This window comes from Danio rerio, chromosome 19, assembly GCF_052040795.2.
Source record: "Danio rerio strain M-AB ecotype USA chromosome 19, GRCz13ab, whole genome shotgun sequence".
Taxonomy (NCBI): Eukaryota; Metazoa; Chordata; class Actinopteri; order Cypriniformes; family Danionidae; genus Danio; species Danio rerio.
Window position 1 is genome coordinate 42,411,503 of NC_141039.2, and position 22,739 is coordinate 42,434,241.

At 36.2% G+C, this 22,739-nt stretch overlaps 1 protein-coding gene across 17 annotated transcripts in view; it reads left to right on the plus strand.

The window, feature by feature from the left end:
- zmym4.2 (zinc finger MYM-type containing 4, tandem duplicate 2) overlaps positions 1 to 22,739 on the plus strand; it is a 44,528-nt gene extending 21,789 nt beyond the window's left edge. For 8 of the 17 annotated variants that reach the window (XM_087294404.2, XM_087294405.2, XM_087294409.2 and 5 more), the window contains 22 exons: positions 202 to 376; positions 2,227 to 2,356; positions 2,604 to 2,819; positions 2,900 to 3,050; positions 4,312 to 4,427; positions 4,519 to 4,743; positions 5,658 to 5,808; positions 5,931 to 6,106; positions 7,845 to 8,013; positions 8,423 to 8,551; positions 9,087 to 9,118; positions 9,253 to 9,352; positions 9,482 to 9,591; positions 11,643 to 11,814; positions 11,900 to 12,244; positions 13,572 to 13,666; positions 13,801 to 13,930; positions 16,728 to 16,879; positions 16,970 to 17,084; positions 19,848 to 20,087; positions 20,159 to 20,282; positions 22,118 to 22,735. In XM_087294404.2, coding sequence (XP_087150530.2) covers positions 202 to 376; positions 2,227 to 2,356; positions 2,604 to 2,819; positions 2,900 to 3,050; positions 4,312 to 4,427; positions 4,519 to 4,743; positions 5,658 to 5,808; positions 5,931 to 6,106; positions 7,845 to 8,013; positions 8,423 to 8,551; positions 9,087 to 9,118; positions 9,253 to 9,352; positions 9,482 to 9,591; positions 11,643 to 11,814; positions 11,900 to 12,244; positions 13,572 to 13,666; positions 13,801 to 13,930; positions 16,728 to 16,879; positions 16,970 to 17,084; positions 19,848 to 20,087; positions 20,159 to 20,282; positions 22,118 to 22,337 — 3,473 coding nt within the window. In that variant the 3' untranslated portion in view covers positions 22,338 to 22,735. 17 annotated transcript variants of the gene reach the window in all.

Genomic DNA, 22,739 nt, shown 5'->3' on the forward strand with positions numbered 1-22,739 from the left:
TATTGCTATTGATGTAAAGCACTTTGAATAACCACTGTGTATGAAATGACTACATAAATAAACTTGCCTTGCCTTGAAAGACAATTCACACTGACCATCGCCAGACTGCGGCACATCACTTATCAGAGATTCCAGTGTGATTTGGTCTTTAAGGTCTGAAATCACTTCCTGCATCCTTAAAGTTTCCTCTTCATCTCACAGGAGCACAAACGGAGTCCATTCAGAATTTCAAGCGACTTGGTGTTCTGTGCACTGCCTGCAATAAGGTCTTGCTGAAGGGACAAACAGCCTTCCAGCGCAGTGGCTCTGCTAAAATCTACTGCTCACTTGAATGTCTCCGGAGCACCAAGAATAAAGCATGTCACCACTGCCTCAAGTATGCTTTGTGTTCTGTAACTATTTTTGAAGTATCTAATTTCACGTATATTATTTGGCATATACGCTACCTCACAAAAGTCTTGTCGTTGATCCCAGTTGTAAAAGCAAGAAAAAATAACTGAACATCTAGTTGATCGTTTGGAAAAGTGGCAGAAGGTAGATTTTTCAGACAAATGATCTGTTGAACTGCATCCCTCTCCACACAAATACTGCAGAAGACCTATTGGAGCCCGCATGGACCCAAGATTCTCATAGAAATCAGTCAAGATTGGTGAAGGACAAATCGTGGCTTGGGGTTACATTCAGTATGGGGGCGTGCGAGAGATCTGCAGAGTGGACGGCAACATCAACAGCCTGGGGTATCAAGACATTTGTGCCACAAATAAGAGGGAGAGGGCAAATTCTTCAGCAGGACTGCGCTCCTCTTACTTCAAACTCCACATCAAAGTTCCTGAAAGCAAAGAAGGTCAAGGTGCTCCAGGAATAGCCAGCCCAGTCACCAGACACAAACGTTATCAAGCATGTCAGGGGCAGGAGGCATTGAAGATGAATCCAAAGAATCTTGATGAACTCTGGGAGTCCTGCAAGAACGCTTTCTTTGCCATTACTGATGACTTTATTAATGAGTGATTTGAGTCATTGCAGAGATGTGTAGATGCAGTCCTCCAAGCTCATGGGAGTCATACTCAATATTCATTCTGTTTCCACTGCTCCATGATTTTATATATTATACTGTACATTTTTTCTGTTTAGTGACACAACTTTTGCCTAAGCAATGTCAGACCTTACTGTCTTAATTAAATAATTAAAAATCAAGGCATGATCATATTTTATTTTGGTACAATAAGCGTAATCTAGAGGCCTTTGCCTTTCATATAAGCCACTTCTGATTCCAACTGATCAACTAGAAGTCAAGTTATTACTTGTTCCTAAAACTTGGATGGGCGACAAAAAATTTGTCAGGTGGTGTATAATCTGCATCCTGAGCTTTATTTTTTGTGAAATTCAGTGTAAAGATTTTACATTTTTCCCTGAAGCAAAATAATGTGGTAAACAAATCTTATTCATGCATGAAAATGGCATATAGAGAGATCCTAAATGTATTTTAAATCTATCTAAATCATTTGGGACATGTTAAATAGATTTCAAACCCTCAGATAAAAACTTAATTTGTTTTATTGAATGAATTATGATTATCTTCTTTAAAACTATTAGTATAAGAAAATCACATTAATACTGCTTTTGTATTTTAGGACACTTTTTTTCTTAAAAATAAGCATTAAAGGCAGTGCTAGATATTTTGTCCATTGCAGAAGTTAATTTTAAGTAGAAATATGAAGGGTAATTAAATGCATTGATGCCATTAGTTAAAACAAAAAACAAAAACTTTTCTTTCTCTATCTGCTAGTGACACAATTTGTAACATAGACCAAATGTCACTCATCCGGGCCGCTGAGATCCTCATTGGTTCTGTTGTATGTGTTCAAACTGTTGATTGGTTGGTTCACAAAGAGAACCTTATAGAACCAGGTTTGAGTGCAACATTGAAATGAACCAGGGGTGTCCAAACTCAGTCCTGGAGAGTTTAGCTCCAACCCTAATCAAACACACCTGAACCAGCTAATCAAGCTCTTACTAGATACACTACAAACTTCCTGTCAGGGTTGAAGCAAGTTAGAGCTAAACTCAGGACACTGGCCCTCCAGGACCAAATTTAGACTCCCCTGTAATAAACAAATCACAATGCAAGTAAGTTTGTCAGTTTTAACACAACTAAACCTTAGAATTCCAAGATGACTAATTATGCATGGCTTAATTAAGTAACATGTTGTACCTTTTTCCCTTCAGAGAGATTCATGAAGACAGTAGCATCATAGTTGCCCCAGTGGACATGTCAGGGGCTGGGAAGGAGTTTTGCAGTCAGAAATGCCGCAACGCTTTAACTTTCAAGTGCAGTGTGTGTCAGAAGGCAGGAATAGTGAGTAGCCATCTCTTTCTGTCTGACATTTAATAAATTATATAAATGATTGTCATTATTATGTGATCTAGCAACAACCAGTTTCTGCAGACTTTTTTTGTGAAGTGTGTTTATAAAATATTATGTTTTTACCAATTGAAGCTGGTTTATATTCAAAGCCGGATGCCTTAAACCCCTTATTAAAGTGATTTTTGCACAATAGGTCCCTTTTAAAGCTTTTGTTATTTGCATGATTTTTCTCATATAGAGACACGTTCATGAGGTGAACTTCAGAGGCTCCATTCAAAAGCTGTGCAGCGATGGCTGCTTCAACCAGTTCCGCTCCTCCAATAAGCTGAACATGAACAGCTGTGTGAACTGTGGAGGATTCTGCTATGGCACAGACGCTCAGTGTCCATCTCTGCGGATGGAGGATAGAGTTATGAAGTTCTGCAGCCAAACCTGCCTTACAGCTTACAAAAAGGTAAAGGCAGAGGAAGTGATTTGGTTGCAAAACTACTGTTAAAGCATGCGTACATGTGATAAACTGATCTTCACTTACAGAGGAGCCTGAAACTTGTCACCTGTAAGACGTGTCATGCCCTGAGGCCTGCGGAAGATGCACTGGACAGTCCAAACGCAGAGGGAATCCGGGAGCTTTTCTGCTCTGTCTCCTGTGTCACTGCGAGTAAAGATCAGACTGTGGGTTTGTCAGGTACTATGGCCACATATTCCTTAAAAAAATAGTGGATAACACATTTAAAATAACGGTCCATTACATAATGGTCCACTGATTGGTCACCATTGACTTCCTTAGTATGTTTTTTTTTACTATGGCAGTCAATAGTGACCATCACCTGTTCGGAACGCATGAGTTTATTTGAGCGCAGGATTTATTTGAAATGGATGTTTTGCAACCGTTGTATTTTTTTTTTGCAGTGAAAATTATTATTATTTTTTTTATGAACCATTTCTTTATTGCAAAAATGGTTGATGCAGCTATAGACCCTTTTATAAAATTAGTAAATGTTTTGTATTTAAATTCCACTAATACACACATACAGTGATGGCCAAAATAATTTGAATATCTTGTAGATCTCAAAGCATTGATCTTTTTGCCTTAAACATTATTTGCGTTTTATAATGTTAATGAAACGTGCAGATCGTTGCTAGCAGACACCAAATAACACATGAAGTGTTTTTATACACTTAGAACACAGCTGTCTATCTCTCTGGTAATGTCAGTATATTTCACGAGAGCTTCAACACAAGTGTAATTATGTTTTCAGCTACTAAGGCCAAAGGCTGTGATTTGTGTGTAGAGTTTAGGTCCTCTGCCCAACACCCTAACTCCTGCAACAGCGTCTCCTCCACTGGCACACATTCAAACCGCATGCACAAACAGAGTTTAAGCAGCTCGTCACAGTGCATATGTAGAGCAGAAACATTGCATACAAATCAGTGGATCTTGTCAATGCAATTATTGGGGAAAATGTTTCATTTTTACTGTCATTCAATGTGTTTTGGTCATTATCAATTTACAATTCACTTTAATTGAGTGTGAACAGCTACAAAAATAGACCCAGCGGTGAAATTATAGTTGTCATATAATTATGTGCTGTAACATGTAAAACGGGATCATGAAAGTAACATTCAATGTGAACACATTAGTCTTATTATTCTCTTAATTAGATCAAAGCAAACAATTCGATTACTGATGTCCATGTAAATGTAGTCATTGACAGTGAACAGTAACCATGAAAATAGCCTTTGTTGCTGACATGGCATAAATAAATAAAAATCTTCATCATAATCATTGTGGTTATTGTTATGGCCGCATCAATAAAATAAAAACAATTAAACCTCTTAAATATGCTACCTATTTTGCCTACCACTGTATGTTCAGTGTGACATTTCATCTCTTTCATTCTATTAATGTGTAAAAATGAAAACACTTTTGTTTCCGTGCAATCTAGCTGCTCCAGTGGAATGCAACAACTGCAAGCTGAAACTAGTGCCTCAGTACCACATAGCCATGTCTGAAGGATCCGTTCAAAACTTCTGCACATTCTCCTGCGTAGTAGCATATCAGGTACAGTTCAGTCAAGTCTGGCACTGATCTTTTCTACTTAAGTGATTTGCATGGTATTAATTTGTGTGGATCTTTGTTTTGCTTGCTTTAGGAATCATTGAATAATAAAAAAGCGAACACACAAGTGAACACCGTAACCTCTACAAGCAGCAACACAACCACAGCAAAAACTGCTGCCCCCAAACCTGCTTCATCGGAGTCCAGCTCAGCAGCCAAGACTAGCACCCCTAGTGGTCAAGGCCAAAACGTCACTAAAATCCCCTGCTGTCAGTGTCTGAACGCCTTCTTCCACAAGCCAGAACTGATGGAGTATAAGGTACTCATGCTTCACTTTCATGCTGATTTTAATTTCCATGCTTGTTATTAGTTGTTTGAGTTAGGGCTGCATGATTCTATAAATATATGCCATATGCGCTAAGCATTGCCTTAACAATATTTCTTCCAGCATAACATTTCCCTAGAACACGGGTGTCAAACTCGTTTCCTGGAGGCCCATAGCTCTGCACAGTTTAGTTCCAACCTTAATTAAACACACCTGATCAAACTAATTGAGTCCTTCAGTCTTGTTTGAAACCTACAGGTAAGTGTGTTGGAGCAGGGTTGCAACTAAACTATGCAGGGCTGTGGCCCTCCAGGAATTGAGTTTGACACCCCTGCCCTAGAACAACGCTGTTTTATTAGCTATGATTAAGCAATTATTTAATGATATTAAAATAAACGCATTAAAGATGCTTTTTAGATCTAACTAATTCTAATTCAGACTTAAAAACAACTGTCATGTTGCAAACGTTTAGTCTTTAAAACATTACCAGTGTGTGTGGAGTTTATCTAAAACCGATGGGGCCTTACTATCTTTAGCCAAACCTTCCCGGAATCTGCTATTGGCTAGAGCAGTAAAAAAAATTTAACATTTAACACTGAATAAAGCGCATGAGGTGTACCTGAGGTGATCATAGTTTATCCTGTTGTTTACCTGGGAGAAATAGGTATTGGTTAGGACAAAAACTCCTATCACGTGTCGTTTTTTTTTTTATTCAGAAAAGAGCCTTTAGGATCAATAGTCAGGCACACAAGTCAATCTGGCATAAAAACAATGCATAAAATAAATGTAATTTATCACTTGTCTGTGATGCGTATATTGCATATACTATTATAATGCTAACGATCATTTTTGTCCTATATTGTGAAGCCCTAGTTTGATTGCAGGTCTACATTATTTTTTATTTTCAGAGGAAAATGTACGCTTTCTGTGGCAACGATTGTATCGATGAGTTCAGAAAGGTCAACCGTGTGGTGGCTCGCTGTGAAAACTGCAACCTCAATAAAAGAGTCAAAGTCGTGAGAAGGATAAACAGAGTTGACCGCTCTTTCTGCGACGAGAGTAAGCATGCATATAATTATCATCATCTTATTTTATCATTTGGAAATCTGTCATGCAAGATTTTAGTTACCACAAATTTGGCTTGTCAGTTTGAATATGTGCTTTTATTTCTTTCTGTACAGAATGCAGGGCACTCTTTGAGCAGAACCTGGTCAAGCGTTGGGGGACAAAGCACTGTAGCAATTGTTTCCACTGTAACAGCACTTCTAAGACTGTAGTGACGGAAGTCTTCAATGGCAAACAGGAGGAGTTCTGTGGGAGCGATTGCTTGTCACAACATAATTTACTGATTCGTCAGGTAATGTTTTAAATATACTAAATCAGCTAAACAAACAAGTTCATAACCAGCCAACATACAAAATATTGATGTTTTATATTGGAACATATTATAAAATAGTATAATAAAGTATAGGGGTGGGCCAACTCGGTCCTGTAGGGCCTTACTATCCTGCAGAGTTTAGCTCCAACACTAATCAAACACACCTGAACATGCTAATCAGTGTCTTCAAGATCACTAAAAATCTTTAATCAGGTGTGTTTGATTAGAGTTGGAGCTAAACTGTGCACCTCCCCTGCTATAGTGTATATTAAAAACAGTTGTACAATATAAAACTTCTAAGTACCCACACTTCTGAATGGTTAAAAAACAGTAACACAATGCATAACAAAATATTAAATTAGGTAGTTGTCAATCACTAAAATAACTAAACCCAACAACAAAAGTAAACTTGCAACCCCAAATCAGAAAAAGTTGGGACAGTTTGGAAAACGGAAATTAAACGATCGCAGCTTCTGAAGCTAGAGAAGTCAACAGTGCTTCTGGATTCTGTTAACATAGGGCTTCCTTTTGGCATTGTACAGTTTTAACTGGCATTTGGGGAACTGCGAATTCTTGACAAAGGTTTGCATAAGTAGTCCTGAGCCCATGTGGTGATCTGGCTTCTAGATGAATGAGAATTAACAGCTGCTAGCTCTCTGCAACTCTTACATGGTCGCCCACTGAAGCTAAGCAGGGCTGCGCCCGGTCAGTACATGGATGGGAAAGCCAGGTTGCTGCCGGAAGGGGTGTTAGTGAAGCCAGCAGGGGGCGCTCAATCTGTGTGGGTCCTGATGCCCCAATATATTGAAGGGACTCTATACTGCTCAGTGAGCGCTGTCTTTCAGATGAGATGTTAAACTGAGGTCCTGACTCTCTGTGGACGTTAAATCTCAGGATGTCCTTCGAAAAAGAAAAAGGCCAAATTGGCCCAGTCCATCATTGCAGCTGGTGTGTGGTCTGGTGAAATATGGCTGCCATTGCGTCATCCAGGTGGATGCTGCACACTGTTGATGGTTGAGGAGATTCTCCCCTTTGTGTGTAAAGCGCTTTGAGTGTCTAGAAAAGCGCTATATAAATGTAAATCATTTTTACAATCATAATTCATCATAATTACAATCACCTGTTGACATCACTTGTTTCAAATCTTATCATTATTCAACCAATTTACCTGATTGTTAGCCCTAAATAGATTTTTTGGAATGTATTATAGGTCTGAATGACAGGAAAGGATGTACATTTACAAATGAAATGAATCCGACAAGACAAAACATAAGATATTTAGTGTAATGATTCCAATGAAATACAAGTCAAAGTGCATTTGGAAATCACTACTGTTTTCCTTACTGTGCCAACTTATTCTGACTTGGGGGTTGTAGTTTATTGCATTTAATACTAATAATATAAATCTAGTTGTTTATTTGTTTTTGTTTTGGCTTATTTATTGTATTTATATTTTTAAATTTATTTATTTATTTATTTATTGTAATTTGTATTTAGCAGTATTACTATATTTTAGTTAGTCTATTAATGACGTATTTATTGATAGTTTAGTTGTGTCATGTACTTATTTATATGAAGAAATGTGAGCTATTGCTGCTGCTTTTTTTTTTTTTTTTTTTTTTTTTGTAAGCATCATTGTGCTGCAACATTATACTTTATGCAACAGATGTGGCTTCTGAAATTAACAGAAAATGTTCCTGTTGCACAATTTTGACAGGAAATAAAGTGCTCAATGTGCAGACAGATCAAGAAGATGAATGAGTCTGTGAAATGGCTGGGAGAGATGAAGCACTTCTGCAGCCTGCGGTGCCTGATGTTTTTCTGCAGTCTGCAGGGCATCACTGGAGCCGTCATCAAGGCAACCAGCAAATCTCTGGCCACACAGTGTATGTCCGCATGCAGATCATTGGCTTGATCGCTCTGCTTTTATCTAATCTGCTTTTAGCTCATTACATGCAGTCATCATTATCAACATTATCCCCTTCCTGTGAATTTTTTTTATTTTTAAATTATTTCCCAAATGATGTTTAACAGAGCGAGGAAGTTTTCACAGTATTTCCTATAATATTTTTTTCTTCTGGAGAAAGTCTTATTTGTTTTATTTTGGCTAGAATAAAAAAAAATATTGTTTTAAAATCATTTTAAGGTCAGTATTTTAAGTCTCCTTTAGCAATGTTTTTTACCCGATTGTCTACAGAACAAATCATTGTTATACTATGGCTAATAATTCAGGAGGGCTTCAACTGTATGTACATTGACTGGCTAAAAGTCAAGAGTCATGTGTTGTCTCTACAGGTGCAAAGCCAATGTCATCTGCAGTCACACAGAAGCCTAAAGAGGCCACGCCGGTCATTGCCAGTGTCGTTTCACTTTCAGGGCCATCCAGCAAACAGCCAGGCGTTTCAGGAAACACGAATGCGAAAGGTAATTAGAATTATTAATATTGAAATTAAACAATTTTACATAACATATATTCAAAAAACTAGTAAAGAACGTCTTTACACACTGAAGTCCTAAATTTTCACGTGTTTTCTCATATTCAAATCCAAAAATTGTCATGCACACGAGTTCAATGCGTATTATTGTTTACTTCAGCAGCCTTACTTTATACAGCGTTCCCAGGCTTCTTGAAAGTACTTGAACTTCAGACATGTGGATTCAAGGCCTAGAAAGTACTTAAAAACAAAAAGCATTCTGATGCTTCATGCCTTTCGCTTGTATGGCGGCCCTGAATTATCAAAACACCCCTCAAAATGGCTTTTTGGATGCAAAAAATTAGGGGGAAAAACAAACCAGATGACAGAAATTTTCAGAGGCAGTGTGTCAGTATGATTGGCACAACGTGAGGTTGAATTTATTTTTTAACATGTGAATGTTTCGGATTTAGTGTGCGGTACCTTAAGATGTATTGCTTATTTTGTTGCTCAAATTATTTACTTGCACTCATTTGTTTCCTCAGGCTCTGTTCAAACAGATGTGACCATGAAGCATGTGAGTTTATCAGAAAAAAATCTGTCTCAGAGTAACACAATATTAATTGAAAACAAAATCAGATTCTTAAAGTGCTTGTTAGGATTACTCTGATTAGATGTGAATTCATCATTTGCTCCTTTCTCTGCTATCAGAAACGTAATCTGAGATCCCAAATCCTACAGAACAAATCCCCAAGCAAAAACAAATCCACAACCTGTAAACCCCACACCGCTGATGCTGAGATACAGAAAGGTACTGGCTACCACACACTTTTTAAAACAAACTTCATTTTATGCAAATTTACCATTTTCTGCACTATTTATTAATCAAGAATATGTTTTCAAAGCTGACGCTATGTATATGAACTCTTGTATCTTGCAGATGAGGCACCTAAAGTGATAGTGCTGCCTGTTCCGGTGCCAGTCTATGTGCCAGTTCCCATGAATCTCTACTCTCAATATGTTCCTAAGTCTGTTGGGATGCCCCTTCCGGTACATCTATACGTTCTAATCATCACTTTACAAGTTTAAGTTATGTTATAGTGAGCATGTCAAATATTTTTAAAGTGATCCTTCGCTACTTTCACCTTCCTTAGGCCTGATCACATAGATTGCACTTTTCAGGTTTGAAAATGTGAGGTGCACAACACTGCCTTATTGGTTGACTTTAGAAGAGGAGTGTGCTGTTTGTGTTTTTTTTTATTTATTTATTTTTTTATGTGGGTGTGTAGGTGCTCGAGCACTCAAACTACTATGAGAATCATTTATGTTATGTTTTTATCTTTTGTTTAACTTCAGGCATTCAGAGCTCCCGAAAAATTGTGCTAGATGCAGCAGGTGGTGAACACTGAGGTTTCATGAGCAGCACACAAAACCTCTCGCTGCTAAAAAACAATAATGTTCTGTGTTATCCAGACTTTAGGGTGTAATGTTACAAAGGAAGTCATTTTTTCCCCAGTTTTTTCAAAGATAAGTAAATCAAATCCTGTTGCACGAACATTAACAGAATATTTTTTATTATAATTTTGCCAAAAGCAAATAGGAAAAAAACCTCAGTATTAAAGAGATTAATAAAAAAATAATAGTAAAGCATGCAACTAAGAAGTGAAAGGTGGAGGCACCAGAAAAGCTTCTCAATTTTTGGTTAAAAAGTCCTTTGTGATTCTCTAACGCTGAGCAGTGTTTTCTTAGGGGTGCAATAGGAAATAAGTTCATTGATCCAATGTTGATGGAGAGTGAAGAGATTTTCAGTTCATTAAAATTAATTTATAAAAAAAAAAAAGAAAGTACTTTATTAAAACAAGTTTATATGAATAAGAAAATGTAGATGTTAGGTGTTTAAACTTGCACTATTTTACATGCATGTAGTTGTTTTGTTTGTTGATGCCAAAGCAACTGAGGCACAGCTGTAAAGTCTCCGCCCCTTTTCAAGGGGCTCATTTGCATGCTTGCTCTCAAATTGGGGCATTTGCAGCATCCTATGAGCAATATCGCACTACTGCGAGTATGATATTGGGTTTATGCCACAGTACAATGGCATAATCATGTATAGAAAAAAGAAAATCAAACACGGAGAGTCTAAAAATTCTTTTGTATGAGGAACTACTTTCTTCCGCCATTGCTTCAAAGCTGCAGCTGACGTCAGAACAGCTGAATCTGTTGCTACTTCAATAACGTCACTTTACAGTTAGTGTTTAAATGGTTCTCTTGTGTGATGGCTGAAGTGTTGACACAACAGGTGATTTTGCTCACATTTTAAGATTATAAGGCTGAACAACATGAAATGCCATCAGTTTACAGAGATTTCCCAATATTTTGTGTTGCAATCGGGATATCACAATAAATAATCCCCAGAAAGCCAGAACAAACACTACCAGAAACACTACAATTACTCTGGTACAAATACAGCACTACAACATACAAAAGAGAGATTGACTTATAATGTCACTTACCTGGTTTATAAGGATTTGATCAGCTGTAGTTATAAATTACGCTGAGAACTCTCCCTTAAGGACTTATGTGGTCTCTGTTGCCATCTTGTCTTTGCTCTGCTTAATATGACAGGCTGATGGCCTTTGACATGTTGAATATCCGAAAATATAAATATTTAAAAATCACTATAAATAAACTGCATAGTTGCAATCTAAACTAGCACATTCCTGCAGAAAATAGCCTCAAAAGTACAATATCCAACAGCTGCCATATTTGTCAAACTGTAGTGAGATTATTGATTCGCTGTCACTATGTGGGCGGAGTAATACACAAGGGTGAGCAGGCTGTATGAGTGCTTTAATTATGGGAATATTGCATGGCTATCAGCCAATCAGATTTGAGAACCAGACAGAACAGTTGTATAAAATAAACTATCTGTGAGGTATAAATAGTGGACACATTTTCTGGACATCTGTAACGTATTAAATTGTGTGCCCATAATAATATGTGTTAAAGTGAATTATGACTACAGTATTCTTTTAAGATGCAGACGCTGAATGTTGTTTTTGCAGTTTATGATGATGTAAATGTAGCTGTAATTTCCTCCACAGGTTCCAGTGCCCTTGTTCTTCCCCACGACTCTGGACAGCGCCGAACACATTGTACAGACCATTCAGGAAATCAAAGAGAAGATCCCTGATGATCCTTTGGAGGCCGACCTCATCATGATGGCGGAGATGGTGGCGGAGGATGCAGAGAAGGAGAAACACATCAGCTCCTGTGGTAAATGATGGAACCATTAATAGTTATGGTGTTTAGGCTCTCTTTTTCTGTTTAGGTCTCTAAAAAATCCTATTTTGATTCTTAGATCAGACTGATAACATTATGGAGGATCTCGATTTGCAAGATCTGTCTAGTAATCTGAGCTGGGAGGAGGATCCTGTGTCTCCTGCTCAAATTTTGGATCAAACCCCAGAACCTGAACCACCACCACCACCACCACCACCACCTGCTCCTGCTTCTACTCCTACTCCTACTTTTGCTCCTGCTTCTACTCCTACTTTTGCTCCTGCTTCTACTTCTACTCCTACTTTTGCTCCTGTTTCTACTCCTACTTTTGCTCCTGCTCCATCATCCAGATCTGCCACAATGACACTCGTCTCCACCAAAGCAGGGGAGCCACTGATGGACTTGGAGGCGGATTTCCCAATCGGTAAAATTTCTGTTGGAGTTAATAAGAGTTAACAAACACTAGGGATGAACCGATATCACTTTTTTCAAGCTGATATGAGTACTAGTGTTTTAATTTGTGTACTCTCCGATACAGAGTACCGATTCCGATACTACTTAGACTTGGTTTCTTGGTTGATTTGAAAGGAGGTTTTATGTTTGCCAATAGCAGGAATGAACACAAATCTTTAACAGAAGGCTATTCCAAGCCAGAAATATACACACATTGTTGATAATCCTGTAAATTGATAGCCTGTTTAAGCATGGATGTTTTAAGGATAGGTTATTTTTTCGCTGACGTGTCCACACCTTTACACATTACATAATCAAGTGTGTGCAGTTTACGTTACATTGTGAACTCACTCTTGACATTGCATATTGGTGACGTGTAACCCTGCCGGCCCTGCACCACCCAACACGCTGAGAGCTGGGATTGAACCGGCAACCTTCTGCATGGGAGTCCATTGCTCTTACGGCAGACCATGGCCTCTAGCGCCTGCCGCTAGCGCACCTTTAGAGGTCAGAGGAGTGAGGGTTACCCGCACCGCACTTTACTAGCTGGCCTCCGTTACGCTCACCTCCCTAAACCTCACTCCAATCCGGGTCACGGCACCAACGTAACCCCGTCGGTCCTATACCACCCGTTTAGAGCTGGGATCGAACCGGTGACCTTCCACATGGGAGTCTGTTGCTTTATCAAAGAGACTAAAGACCATGGTGTTTGTCACTAGAGCACCTTTAGAGGTCAGAGGAGTGATGTTTACCTGCACAGCATTTCACTAGCTGGCCTCCGTTACACTCACCTCGCTCCTATCCGGGTCACGGCACCAACCTTCCAACCGAGTTTGTTCTTCCAAGGTAATCTGGTAATGCTTTCAGTGAACAGGCGCAGTAGATAATTTGTTTTTGTCATTAACAGTGAAAACAGTTTAACATGGACTTCTCTGAAATGATTAATACTTCACTTTATATTTATACTATAATTTTATTTAACAAATCAGTTTGTGTTTTGGCTCTGAAGCATATAACGGACTGGTTTTGAAGCACTTCACCTCTGTTATTGGTTGTTCTTGTTTATTTTGTAGATAACTGACCAACTAAACATATATTAAAATTAAGGTAAACATTATACCAAACGAAATGAGTGAATATGAAGTGTATTGTGGTATCGGCATTTCATATACAATACGAGTATTTTAACGAAGTATCGACCCGATACTGGTATCGGTGCATCCCTAACAAACGCAATCAGAGCTGGTTACGATCCTCCATTTAAACTTGATGTATATGTGGTCCCTTTCACACCTCAGAGACCATTGCACTTCTCAGAGAGCAAATGGAAAATGATTCTGGAAAACGGAGATCTTGCAAGAAAGGACCTGATGCCTCAACTCAGAAGAAACGGGTAAAATAACTAAAGTAGCATTATTTCTGACAGCCGTCTAAACGCACTTTTAAAGACAGAGTTTATCTGATTTGATCCAGACATTATTCATGTCATCATAAAATGCTGAAAAGTCTGTTGTTGTTTGCGTGAAGGGTCGTAAGTGTGCGTCAGTTCCTTCAAACATCCTCTCCAAACTGCAACACGAGTACGGCGTCAAGGCCTGGAGGGACTGGGTACGCTGGAAAAACGCCCAACCCAACTCGGATGCTCCTAAATTTGGCTGTAAGTCTTGTTTTGCTTTTTATCCAGAATTGAATTTCTCAAATAATTTCTGTGATGTACTATATTTGATTCTGAAGCAATGCTTGAAAGAAAGTTGATTTAGTCGGTATACTTGTGGAACATTGAACCTGTTATTAAATGGTAAGGACTACATAATGTCAGCCTGATTTTTGCTCTTATACGTTTAAAGATGGTTTAAGTGTCATTGGGGGCATCGGGATGCAAGGATTAAATATTTTTGTCACAGTGGACATCAACATATGCCGTCTTTAATGTTTCAAGACATCCTGAAAAAAATAATAGCATGATTAATTGTTTTCCTAAGTATGCTTTAAAGCGGGGGTGTCCAAACTCGGTCCTGGAGGGACAGTGTCCTGCACAGTTTTGCTCCAACTTCCTTCAACACACCTGCCTGGAAGTCTGTAGCATAGCTAGAAAGAGCTTGATTAGCTGATTTAGGTGTTTAATTGGGGTTGGAACTAAAATATGCAGGACTCCAGCCCTCCAGGACTGAGTTTGGACACCCCTGCTTTAAAGTGTTTATTTTATTACTCTTTATTTATTCAGCTATAATTTAGCATGTAATTCTTTTTCTTTTTTTTTCTTATACATATAGTTAGTTAATAATGTTTATATATATATGTTTATTTATTTATATATATATATATATATATATATATATATATATATATATATATATATATATATATATATGTTTATTTATTTATTTATATATATATATATATATATATATATATATATATATATATATATATATATATATATATATATATATATATATATATATATATATATATATTATTATTATTTTTTTTTTTTTGTTAATTTGTAATTTATTTATTTTTTACCAATGCACAGAGCCAGAATTCTTCTCTTCAAAATGTTTTTTTTCTTTCACTTAGGAAAAATATCTGGTTTATGGAGAGATTAAAGACATTTGTCAATTTATTATTATTATTTATTTTAAATAAGTAAAAAAAAAACCTGAAAATGAATAAATCCAATTAAATTTATTTTTGCAGATAACCACATCTATTAAAAGATGTCTATTAACCCTATCATCTATTAACCCTATCATATCATTTCTTTCTTTTCTTTTTTATACATTTACTAAATGTTTTTAATAACCGTTTATATATTACAGTTAAAGTCAGAATTATTAGCCCCCCTGAATTATTTGCCCCTTTTTATTTTTTCCCCTAATTTCTGTTTAACGCGAAGAAGATTTGTTCAACACATTTCTAAACATAATAGTTTTAATAACTAATTTCTAATAACTGATTTGTTTTATCTTTGCCATGATGACAGTAAATAATATTTGACAATATATTTTTCAAGACACGTTCTGTACAGTTTAAAGTGACATTTAAAGGCCTAAAAGGGTTAATTTGGTTAACTAGGCAGATTAGGGTAAGTTATTGTATAATGATGGTTATTCTGTAAACTATCGGAAAAAAATATAGCTTAAAGGGGCTAATAATTTTGTCCTTAAATAACAGACAGACTAAAAATTTTGTTGTTCTGTTTTTTTATTATAGTTTTTTTTTTTTTTTTTAAGCCAGATATCTCTAAAAACCTTCACCTTTTTTTTCTCTCACTTAGGAGAAATATCTGCTTTATGGAGATATACAAAGATATGTCCAAATTTATAATAATTTAAACAAAATAAATAAATAAACAAACAAAAATAAATATAAATAAAGCTCATATTAAATTTATTTTTTATTTTTTTAACCAATAAAGTCCACATGAAGCAGAAGCGGCGACTATTTTTTTTCTTTTCATATTGTGACGCAGTTCCTATTAAAATTGAATATGAACAGACAAGACAGTGGGCGTGGCTTGTTTTTTTTTCTGCTGCAAGCTGATTGCATGTAGTAAAGTAGGTTTTTCGTTCAGGAAGAGTGTTTGGGGAGAGTTTTTACAACCTAACAGACACCTCCTCCTCTTCACTATTTCTGTTTATTTTCAAAACTGACTGTTGGAGGGTCCTGGTTAGTATGTTAGCCACGTCCAATACCTCAAAATCACTTAATCCTAAGGCCCATGCACACCGGAAAGCTTTTTATTTGCGTATTGCGTCGATGTTTAACACCTTGTGACTAAATAAAGGGCGTCAATGTGATCGTGGACACCAACACGCAAAACGGCAGACGTAAAAGCGTCATTTAAAAAAAAAAAAGCCTCATTCACGTGTTTTTTTATTTTTTTATTTGACGCGCCACTTTAAAACCTTCTTCACCAATCAGATTGGGACTTTTGTTCATGTGCATGTAGCTGCTGAAGTTAAAGTAAACAGCACTTGGAGGCGCTCAAGCGCAAAACTGTCAATGCAATCTCACATTGAAGATGCCCAGAGGCGATTATGAACGTGGAGCTGCTTATTGCACTAGTAAACAATAATAATTTCTTCATCGCTAGAGCTGGCGCTGCTTGAACCATCCATAACAAGCGTGTCAACTTTGTCATCTTCTTCAGTGTTACAAGCGGATGTCAGAAGCTTAAAGTTGTGTAGGGCCACCTGGTGTCAAGGAGGAATTTCGCATACTCTTCTGCTTGATGCCAGTGAAAATGGCTCGGCTTTGAATCCGGAAAAACGTCTTGAAAAACGTTAACGATAAACACAAGCGAAAAGCATCCCGGTGTGTATGAGCCTAAAGAATGTAACTGAGAACAAACAGGAAGTGCAATTTTAGATTTGCTAGGGCAAACTGTTATTTTTTTTTCTTTTTTAATGACATGCACAGATTAAAAACACTATTTTTATCTCTTACAGCACGCAGCATGACACTAAAGGAGGACGTGTTGAAGTGTTGCACGGCAGAATTAAGCTACGGTCTCTGTAAGTTTATCACTGAAGTCCGGCGACCCAATGGAGAGAAATACAGTCCTGACAGCATCTATTACCTCTGCTTGGGCATCCAGCAGGTAAACCCAGAGGAAAAGACACAAGCTGAACACAGTCTGTCTGTGCTGTATGGTTTGATTTGATTCCGTTCTTGTCATTCATGCTTGCAGTACCTGTTTGAGAACAATCGGATGGAGAACATCTTCTCAGACGTCTTCTACACTAAATTCTGCTGGGAAATGAGCAACATACTCAAGGGGTGGAAACCAACTATTCTGCCTAATGGTAAGTAGTTTTTGACCATGACCTGTTTATACCTGCTAATAAAAGGACAGTTCTCACCAAAATGACATTTTAGCCACCGCTTAACCTTTTGTGGCTTCAAACATTTTTTTATTTGTTTTTATTTTTGTGGAGTCTACTTAAAAAAAAAAAAAAAACACTCAATAATTTACACTTTTTTTCCTTTTTTTTTTTTACAATAACTAAGGGTAAACAAACATTCGAAAACACTGTCTCCCATCCCACCCCCAAGGAGTAGAAAAACACACAAACACACACCAACATTAGCACCTGCTGTACAAGAATTGTCAAAGCAACTAAATAAATATTCATAAAATATAAATGACAAATGCACACATTAATAAAAGGCAGAGATCTTTCTTAGAAAAAACTAAATCTTATAAATCAGTGAAGAGATGTTGTATTCCTGACAATTATTTAGAGGATTGCAGTTTTCTAAAAAAAATTCAGTGGAACCTCTTAATGTAAACTTTTTCAATATATACAAATTGGAGGAGGTTTAGAGGATATCCAGTGTCATAAAATCCGTCTCCGCCCTATCAGTGACGCAAAGGCTAGAGCATTCTTATTTAAGGGGTTATCCAACAAAGCCATTACACCAAAAATAGCAGTCAAAGGGCATGTTTCAAGAGAAAAGTGGAAAGGCTTCAAACATTTGAGTAACTTTTTACTTTTTTCTGTTGATTACAAAAAGAAGATTGTTTGAAGAATGATAAAAACTTGTTACAATGGACTTTCATAGCCGGAGAAAAACACTAGAAATTATTGGCTACCAGGTTACAGCATTAAAGCAGTTTTATGACATTACCTGTCAAAAGAGAAATCTACTGCACTAATTAGACATGGAGCTTTATTTTTAGTGCTGGGAAAAGATTATTGACATAAAAAAAAAGTTTATTTTGACAACAAAATGTGCGTGCGTGCACTGTGTATATTTATGTGTGTATGTAAATTACACATGGTGGTATACGTTTGATAAAATATTTATTTATATATTTAGATATAAAATCTATATGTATATGATACAACTTTTATATACATTTGTTACATCTACATAACATAAACAAAACTATACAAACTATTCTATCACGTATACATATTAGATATATTAAATATATGCCTTTATAAGTTTAAAATAAACGTTTGTTTTGGATGCGATTAATCTTCGCCAAGCACTCATTTCTATTATTGTTAAAAGTAGAAGTGTTTTTTTTTTTTATTTAATATTTGAAAAAGAAAATAATGTCATTAAGTCGAAGTTAAATTTCTTTCAAAAAGATGAAGAAAATATATATTTCAAATAATTTTTGGAATAAAGAGACAGCAAAGCAGACCTTTTTAAATCCAAAGTTTTATCCAATGTTCCTAAAATGTCCTATTATACATAGCAAAAATATTTTACCCTTTTCCACTCATACATAGGGAAAAAAAGTGTGGCTGTCCGTTGGTTTGTATCGAAATATCTGTGTTCCTGATTAATTACCTCTTGGATGGAAACAAAACCTGGTCACTTTCAAAATAGCCAATAGCATCAAACATCCCCAAGAGTTATCAAACTTACAAGCTTTAACCTTTGCAATAAAATGACTAGAATTCTTCTTATGCTTTATCTTGAGAAACGTCTTAGTAAAAAATAATAAATGATTAAATATATATATATATATATATATATATATATATATATATATATATATATATATATATATATATATATATATATATATATATATATATATATATATATATATAATTATTTTTTTTTTTTGAGCGAAGTGGTCAATGTAAAAAAAAAAAAAATAAAAAAACTAAGGACATAATAGCATTTGCAATAAACTGGAAGTTGCGGAGACTTATCTCAGTATGTTAATGTACTTTCAAATGAATATTAAGTAGGGGCGGGGCTTTCTTTTTGTACATTTCCTCATAGCAAACTAATGGTAAGAGGAGCATGTTTACAACTTGATATCAAGACATGTATTGCCAGTTATAAGAAGTCACATTTTATCCGTTTAAGATATGAAGCGTTGATGTCTTTATTGGCTACTTATTTTCTCAATGTAAATTCCACTCAATGTCCAGAAGGAGTTTATGTTATGCCACTCCATATCAGGAAAAATGAATGGTAATGAAGTTCAAGATGCATTTGAGGGGAAAATACAATCAAAAGAGGCATATGTGGCATAGTAGGAGCATTTTGTATGACTACTTTTAGTGCTTTAAAATGGGAGTTGATAAAGCGGCTGAAGTGGAGCTCCCAAATGAAGTCAACGAAAACAATGAAGATGCCCATGGTTCAAAATAAATTAGAATAAATGTGGATTTTTTTTTTTTATAACTTAAGTCATGCTCTTTTTTTTTTTTTCCTTACATATTTCTCAAAGAGACACCATTGCCATTATATTAAGGAGTACATGTCTTGGTTCCCTTTAAAGATATTGTAGCTGAAGCAGTCAAACTAACATCAACAGGAAAGCACCACACCTCCAAACATGAAAGCAAATGGTCAGACTGATTAAACATACAAAACAGAATTCTGCAGATTAACTCGCACAGATTAATTCCTCACCCAAGTAAACATTGTAAATTTTGATTTCATGTGGACTTTAAGAAGGTATTTCTTAAAAATAGTCCAGTAGTCTGTCCTGAGGTCACTAAAAATGCATGTTAATGAAACAGAGCCTCATAATTGAGTTGCTTGTTTGGCTGTTACTCTGCAAACATTGCCTTTATTTTATATTTTCTCAGGTTATATTCACTCTCGTGTGGAAGAGGAGTTTCTGTGGAACTGTAAGCAGCTCGGGGCCTTTTCACCTGGCGTTCTGCTCAACACTTTAATCTATTTCTTCACAAAGTACTTTAACTACAGGACCGTGGAGCAGCACCGTCTCCTCTCTTTCGCACACGTCAAACGTTACACTCGGGGGCCGGCCAACGCTAAAGTGTCCTTCCTGCGTTTTTACCCACCAAAAGAGGACTCAAGCGACGGTCAGTAGACAGGCATACTTTAATAAGCTGTTGTTAATTATGTAACAACTAATCATTTTTCTTAATAACAGATGGTGTTCCTGCAAAGAAAAGAAAGAAGGACGATGAACGACAAAGAGTGCTTAAGATAGGGCAGAATTCAGACAATCCTCTCCATTGTCCCGTCAGGCTTTACGAGTTTTATCTCTCAAAATGGTATGTCGGAAGTTTCTTTATTAAAACTATTTTTGGTTATGGTTATTAGTGTAATTGAGCCACTTGAATTAACAGCAATCGCTGACAATACTTTTAGAGTATAAGTCATTTAATTACAGTAATTTACAATATACTTACAAGTACATAAGGTTACGTCTATCGGGATGATTGCACTTATTTATTTATTTTTTTTTATTATTGAACATTTTGATTTTGAACAAGTTTCAGGATTGTTTTATGATTGCACATGCTTGAGAAACAATGAATTAAGAAGTTATTCAATTGTAATATGTAATAGATTCAATCAGAGTAATTCTATTTAATGATTCGGGCATATTTTTCAGAATAATTAAGTTTTTTAACTAAAGAACATTACAGTTCTTAGTCGGAGTTTGCATGTTCTCCCTGCATTCGCGTTGGTTTCCTCCTGGTGCTCCAGTTTCTCCCACAGTCCAAAGACATATAGTATAGGTGAATTGGGTAGGCTAATTTGTCTGTAGTGTATGAATGTGGATGGGTGTGTGTGGATGTTGCCCAGAGATGGATTGTGGATGGAAGGGCACCCACTGTGTGGAAACGTGCTGGATGAGTTGGCGTTTCAGTCTGCTGTGAGGATCCTGGATTAATAAAAGGGACTAAGCCGAAAGGAGAATGAATGAATGAATGACATTTGTTAGCAAGTTTGCGCACGCATTCAAGAAATATCGAACTAAGTAATAATAACAATATTGTTAGTGACAACTAATTGTCATTAACAATTTATGATTTTCATGTTTTATTTTATATTGCTTTACTATTATATTATATTATATTACAAATATGTTCTAGATTAATCATATTCAAGATAAAAGTTTGCATAAAATATAAACGTGTTGTGTATTTATGTATACATGTATAAATAACCACACATACTGTATTTAATTTATTTATTTATATGTTTAACGAGGTGTTATGTTTGGTACTTAATGTTGATACTTAAGTATTTTTTTTTGTCTGAAACAAACTAAAATGAAAGCCTTATTTGGCAGTAAAGCACGGCAAGTTTATTTATGTAGCACATTTCATACATGGTGATAATTCAGAGTGCTTTACATAAAAAAAGAATAAAAGAGAAAATATATATAAGAAAAATCAAAGTGATTAAAAACAGATTAGAATTTTAAAACAGGTTTTAAAAGAATGAAAAAGAAAAGAAAGACATAATAGTGCAATCAGTCAGACTTGGCACAGTGCTCATTCAGTAAAGGCACAGCTAAACAGATGCGTTTTCAGTCTTGATTTCAATGTGCCTAATGTTGGAGCTCATCTGATCATTTCTGGAAGCTCATTCCAGCAGTAGCGGGTGTAGCAGCAGCATTCTGCATAAGCCGCAACTGTCTGACTGTCTTTTTGGGGGGGCTAGTAAGGAGTCTATTACAGTAATCCACCCTGCAGCTGATAAAAGCAAGAACAAGTTTCTCTTTATCCTCACTGAAATCTAAGCCAATTTAGTTACTGCTTTGACTACTGAAACTCATATCTGACTCCAGAATCACACCAATATTCTTGACCTTATTTTATATATATATATATATATATATATATATATATATATATATATATATATATATATATATATATATATATATATATATATATATATATGGATTAAGCAGTGTTGAGTCTAATTGCATAAATTGAGTAAATACATTTTTAGCTGTTAGTCAAATCATTTTAAAACTATTTTATTATTGTCATTGGTAATTAATTTCTTTTTATGACCTAACCTACCCAACATTGTTGTTATCAAACTGTCATATTTGTTTATTTATGTATAATTTTTGTTTTTTCTGCAGCTCGCCTGGCATTAGGCATCACGCAACCAAGTTTTACCTGAGCCCCGAGCGCTCCTGTGTTCCCAGCAGCCCTACATGGTTCTCCATCAGCGCTCTGAGCGACGAGGCTCTGGACAGCATGTTATCCCGCATCCTCACAGTCCGAGAGCTTCATATGGAGACAGAGCAAACACCCGCTGACACTGATTCAGACAGCGACTCTGACTACAATCAGTTTTAAGACCACAGACCTGAGCACTTCCTCTGAAGTAGTTCTGGAAAGCAAGCGGTTTGTTATTGTGTCCGTTGTTGTTCATTCTCAGTTATCTATTACTGGCTCTAGATACCTATATGTCTTGTTCCCCGACATCTTTCATTTTTTCAAAGTTTCTTCCGGATGTCCAGGATGCTTGAACTCCTCCAGCGGTGGACGCTGATCACTCATTAAACTCATTATTGTAAGTCACCACAATTTGTATTCTATCGATACACTAAAGACATTGGCAGCATCATTCCAAAAGAACGCTATTTTGACATTGCTGTTCTTCATCGCAAACCATATTAGTATGTATTGAATGAATGTTCCCAAAATTATGGATGTTATTGCTTTTTTGTTTTTATGGATAAAACACTACGAAACTAA